A 6,245-nucleotide genomic window follows, 5' to 3' on the forward strand; every position below is an offset into this window, starting at 1 on the left:
CATCTAAGTTGGCAGGGGGGAGGAACTTGCAGCTCTCCCCCTACCCCCTCTCTCTCCCCTGCTAGATGACCTGGCACCTGCCTTTCCAGCATGCTTCATAATGTTTGCTGTGCTGGAAAATGTGTCACTTCTTGGCCTCTTGAAGGCTCAGATCAAGCTTAGTATGCCACTAGTGGTAGCTGTGTGGCAGTGTTCCTGCCTACTATGTGGGACATCTGGGTTTAAGTCCCAGCTGAGGTGACTTGGGGTGAGTGAGATAACAAGAAGTAAATCTTCTTGTATGTGTTTAATATGTGTGTGTGTGCACGCATGTAATATACCTTCTAAGTGCAATACATCTTTTTCGTGTGTGTGTGTAATATATCTTCTATCTGTAATAGATTGGAAAGGTGCATCCAATCCTTTCCAAGAAAAGAGACTAGCAAGAGACTGACTATGAGGAAGCCAGCCACTGCAGCCAGCCAGTATTTTTCACACGTTGTTGCTTCCAGAGAGACAGCTCACAAAAGGCAGAGAAAGGCTTCACACAAACCATTACGTGCTGTTTCTCTGTCCCTCCCCCAGAGCACTGGGATTGGAAGGGACCTCAGGGACAGATCGCAGACACTGGACAGCTACAGATATCAATATCAGAGCAGTCCTTCCCCTCCTCTCTTCCCCCTCCTTCTTCTGAGTTTCTGTTTCCCCACAAGCCCACCTCCAAAATGTTCTGAAACATCCAAACCATTTTGGATGGTTTTGTTTAGTTTTGGAGCCTTCTATTTCATTTCAGATTTGGTGTTTCGAGTGCAAAATGGGCCGAAACACCTCTGAAACAAAATGGCTGCCAAAATTTCTCACAGCTGTAATAAATATGGCAGGCTTTAAATATGGCAGGCTGTTAAATAATCAGCATGGCTTTTCTTTCAGATCTTCACCATGTCACACTACAAACTCACATACTTCAATATGAGAGGAAGAGGAGAAATCATTCGCTACCTATTTGCCTATTCAGGCATAAAGTATGAAGACTACAGGATTGAATGGGCAGATTGGCCCAACATCAAACCAAGTGAGTAGAACAGATTTTTTTTTTATCCAAACCTATTTTAAAAATCCTTTCATAACACAAAGCAGTAAAAAATGGATGCACACTTGCTCTTTCTGTTTTATTTGAAGTCCTGGCTTGATTGAAGTCAATAGAAATTTTGCCACTGGATGCAGCATGGCTGATTGCACCCCTTGGCTCCCTAGCATAGAGTAGGTCCCTTCCCCTGATATAACTTACCACAGGTTCCACTGGCTTCTATGTTGACCCAAGCTGGGTCCTAGCCTCAGAATTTGAACTGTTACCTGTCAAGGACTTATTGGAGATAAGGCAAGTGTTAACATTTTAGAACTCTTAGAAAAAATTGGCCTCAAAGGAGATACTGCAGTTTTTAGGGTGAAGTTACATATTACACTTATACCATACCATACCAACAGGGCAGTTAAAATGCAAACACCTACATATTAAGGCTTGTTAAGTGCCCTCTGTTATGAATTATGCTCTTAAAGCCACGTGCAGTTCACTCTAGGCTGGGGCAATGATCATGCAGAGAAAGTATCCAAAGTCAAATACAGAATCTTTATTCGCTCAAGCGAGGTGCCTCCAGAGAGGGACCCCACCTACTAGTTATAATACTTTTTTATACTTTCTAAGTGCAAAAGCGTTAGTTCGTGATTAGCGCGTGTTCGTAAAAATACCCAATCATCTATTAACTAAATCACTATTCTGTCCAATCAAGCAGCACTGTGGGCGTGAACACAGAAGTTTAACTCTCGTGAATTACATGCCCCCTATATTTTGTCTCAAGATGTTTCTTTATCTAACAAAAACAAATCATGCCCGACTTTCAAGGTTCTCCTGTTGACGAGACTCCCCTGTTGACTGGATTCAGCTAGGTTCATATCTTATCAGTAACCCTCACACAGTACCCCTTTTCCCTCCCCGCCGTCTTGTAAGTGCTGTGTCCACTTTTATGAAATGGAGGCGAAAGGAGAAAGAAATGGCCTCACTTTTAGCATTACAAAGCCTTGCTTTAACCCTACAAGATTCATATACAACACCTCTGAGCATGTCAACTTCACACCCCTTCAGGTGAGGACTAACTCTGGGTAGTGCTACTTAGCTCATGTTAGGGTAATTTTAATCTGCTCCATGGAGATAAAATGAGCAATTTGCAGTTCTTCAGTATCCCAGGATGTACTATTCCACCCCCTCACCCACCCAGAGCAGGAATACAGTGCAGCTGTCCTGTTCCTAGACACACTTATGGTCTCTAGCACTCTAGTGACCAGTCAGAGCTATACAGGCAAGAAATGGTATTAACAGTTAATGTGCAATGGCTTTCAGCACGTTTTAACTTTAGCATTGCTTAGCATTCCACAGATTTAGTATACTCTAACTGAAACATGCAACTTACCCTTGCATAACTTCAGAGAATAATCTGGGCAGGGACGACAGATAGGGGGTTCACATGGGTGCATGTGCACCCCCTGAGTATGGTGGTGCACCCCCTGCAAAAAGACACCACCGACACTGTTGATGGTGCCTGCGGGCAGTTGCCGCTCACCACCCTGCCACCACAGCATCTGCGGGCAGTCCATGATTGCTGCTGATGCTGCCGGCAGTGCCTGCAGATGGTCGCTGACCCCTGGTCTGCGCTCACCACCCCCTTCCCACAGCCACCAGGGGCACATACTATTCATGAATCTGGGAGTGAAAGGCGCAAAAAAGGAACCACTTTTTATGGTCGGACAGGTTCTTGAGGAGCCTGGATATACAATGCATTTATGCCAATATGTCAGGCTTTACATGAGTTCAAAGGAAGACTTGATAGACAGTGTATAATACTATACTGCAGTAGCTTACTTGAATCTAGTATAAAATTATTCTCATAAAAATCAGGAGTAAAACTTTACCTGTATATATTGAACTGGTGCCAGAGTCATTTCTTTGCAGTTTATGCACAAACCTGCAGAGAAAGTTATGCACAAGCCTTTTATGTGTTCCCTTGCTACTTGTGACAAAATACTATAACACCATTCAGTGCATAATAATGGGTCATCTCTTTGCCCTGGATTCAAGGGTAATTTACATAGGTTTTGAAAAATAATCTATGGTGTAAATATGTAATCTGTCCAAATCCACAGAAATAATGAATAAGAGGAAAAATGCATAGGATGAAAAATCAACTGCTATGCTTCCTCTGCTTTACTAGTGGCAGGTTAGAGTGTTATGTCTTGTGTTGTGTCAGGTTGACGGTAGTCTTATGCAGAGTTTAGATTATAGATTGTATAGGCTGGTTTGGATAGGGATGATCCTACCTCAGGCTGAAGTTTGAACTAGATGACCTCTGGAGGTCTCTTTCAACCCTACTGCTCTATGATTTTATGGCTGTCACTTTGTTTTTAGTGGTTGTCTTGAACTGCTTAATTCAGTTTCATTTCTACCACAATCCCCCTGACCTCCCCTGACACAGATTTTATACTTTTGCAGAGCTCTCTGCAGGCAGGCAGAGTTCCAGCCTGCAACCAGCTGGGGGGAGCAGTAGGAGAGCAGTCAGACAGGGGGTGCCATGTGCATGTGCATGCTTACACATGCACATGGCCACCAGGCAGCCTGGAGAGCAGCTCCCTCAGGAAAGACTGGAGGGAGGAAGGGGGATTGAGGCTCCCGTAAGGAGGGAGGAGGGAGGGAGGGAGTTGGGTAGGCTAGGGCTAGGGCTGCTGTCCAGCATGGGTGAGGCTTGAGGGCCAGGACTGGAATGCACAGCCGCAGGGGATCAGAGGTCGGGATGGAGCTGTGAGAAGCTTGTCGCGGGGGGAGGGGGGAAGGGGGAAGAGGGAGGCTGGCTCCCTGCTGTTGCACACACCCCTGGGGGGCCAGGGGAGTCACATGCCCCACAGACCTGTGCATAGGGTGGAGCCAGGTTGCCTGCTACAGGCTGGGGCTCCATGTCCTGATTCCCTCCCTTAGAGCCTCCATGGCTCAGTGAGTGGGACCTGGCACAGCAGAGCAGAGTAGGGAAGTTCCTTAGTGCTGCAAGTCCCACGCTACTCAGTGGTGAAAAAGCTTGCGGAAAAAAATGGAGCAGTCCATGCATGGGCAGCATGCTTTTGCAGCACAGAGAACATTTAAATACGCGGTATAGGGTGCTCTCGTCTGGATGTAGCCATTGATTTTATCCTGGCTACTTTAGCTAAGTGTAGAAGATGAACTGCGAGGATTTAATGCTATATCTCAAGAAGGCAGACCATACAGATTCTTTCACTTAGAGATATATGTATAAGGGGCAGTAAAGGGGAGTTTACCCAAGAATCCACAATAAAAAAAGGATCCAGCAGAAAAAAACCAAATAGTGGTGATTGATGCCAGTACCAAGTAGCGCACATAAGCATCAATCAGATTACCCAAGGCCAGGGGGATGCAGAAACATCAATAATGGCACAGTTTGTCATATAGATCCTTTACTAAAAGGGATGATTTTTTTTAAATTGAAAAGAACCCGGTTTGAGTACCACAGTGCAGACATAGTATGAAAGGGTTAGCACTTAGCAATACATTTCTGAACTCAAAACCTGGGGCTGAAGCTAAGCCACTGCCTGACCTGGGCTGGCACTCAAACCTAAGACTAAACTTCCCCCTCTCCCTATGTTGTTTGGGGAGGAAAAAAACCTCATCTTGGATTCAAGTAAATACAGTAGGTAATCTCTATTTTCCTTCACTGCAGACTAACTTTTGTATCTGATTGGCAGTACAACCACAGCATTATCTAGTTATGATAATTTGCTGGATTTATGTTCCTAGCTATTGACTCAGTGCTATTACTGAGGTGACCATGAGTGGGATCAGGTCCCTATATCAGTCTTCATTAAGGAAGACAGCCACAATGAAACATATGGACACTAGATCAGATAATCTTTATCTGATTTTTCAACCCCATTGTTGTACCTTGCACTGTAATTGTACAAACACTCCCCTGTGGTTAGGCACATACATATAGTTGCATACATGCTTAAGCTTAAGCACCTTACTGGATGAGAGCCAAAATGCTCAACACGTTGCACAAACTACTCCCACTTCCTACACCCCTCCCAACTTTCTCCCTGACTACTCCCTTTGCATCCTTCTGTGCCTAGATTTATTCTTGTTTTGTAGTACTCTGTAGGCTCAGAGCAGACTTCTGTTTAATGCACGCCAGCCAAATCTTTCCCGCTCAATGGGGGTGGGGGGTGGGGAGAGTCTTTTGGCCCTCTAAAGCCCAGATATACCACTAGAAGAACTATAAAACTGTTTAGAGAGAAAAACCCTACAGTTGTAAAGACAAACAAGTATAAAAATGTTTTATATTCTATATATTACAAAATTCAACATGCAATCAGGGAGCTACATGCAATAAAAATTAACTCATTTCTAAGTAGTAACATTTCTGCATTATTTGGTAAGATGTCATTCATTTCAGCCACTGCTCCTGGTTTACAGGATTAGATGTACAAACATATAAGTAGTGTCAAATACGTTACATATATTTTTGCACTCCTTTTAACCTGTAGTATCTTAATTCATGAGACTTTGCAAAGATCTCCATGAAAGAACTCACAGTGGTCTATCTTGTGACAGCATCAATGAATAATTTCATTAAAACCAAATGAACTTTAAAGGAAAGTGCCTGGGATTGCTTCAAAGTCAATTTGTACAAATAAACAGTTCTTACAATGCAGCTTTACAGGTTATGTAAACTTTTATGAATAGTGTTATTGTACTAAGTATAGTTTAAACTTAATTGTAAGGTGTCAAAACTAAATACCCGTTGGATATTAATTTTGGATACAATGACCAAGATTTACCCTCACTGCTTAGAAGAAATTGTATACAAGAATGTACAAAACCTTAACCGTCAGCAAGACCTGTGTAAGACTTCTCAAACAACTGCTGCTTTGTTACCATATTATTTTAAAGCAGCCTGCCCAAATCCCTTCAAATCAGCAGTCTATTTATACATGGAAAGCATTCAGATTTCATCAAGAAGGAAAGGGAAGCACATGGTACACACTGTTCTAGCGTACCTGGAACAACACACCAAACTCTTCAAATTATTAGCAGAGAAGAACAGGGATTGGCATACCAGAGCTAAGTATATTTCAACTCCAGGCCTAAAGAAAAATAAAAACGAAACCTAGGATGAAGACTCAGAGGGGAGGGGAGCCGGGTGTCCAAGGGG

The 6,245-nt window shown here is 43.4% G+C and overlaps 1 protein-coding gene across 2 annotated transcripts in view; it reads left to right on the top strand.

Moving 5' to 3' along the window:
• Positions 1-6,245, top strand: part of HPGDS (hematopoietic prostaglandin D synthase) — an 89,663-nt gene that overhangs the window by 30,868 nt on the left and 52,550 nt on the right. Inside the window, exon 2 of one of the 2 annotated variants that reach the window (XM_019526578.1) lies at positions 910-1,051. In XM_019526578.1, the coding sequence (XP_019382123.1) occupies positions 919-1,051 (133 nt within the window). In that variant the 5' untranslated portion in view covers positions 910-918. Of the gene's footprint in view, positions 1-909; positions 1,052-6,245 lie in introns of those variants that run through there. The other variant, XM_019526579.1, reaches the window with a different exon arrangement.

This window comes from Gavialis gangeticus, unplaced genomic scaffold (genome assembly GCF_001723915.1).
Source record: "Gavialis gangeticus isolate Ggan-Ray unplaced genomic scaffold, GavGan_comp1, whole genome shotgun sequence".
NCBI classification, from domain to species: Eukaryota; Metazoa; Chordata; order Crocodylia; family Gavialidae; genus Gavialis; species Gavialis gangeticus.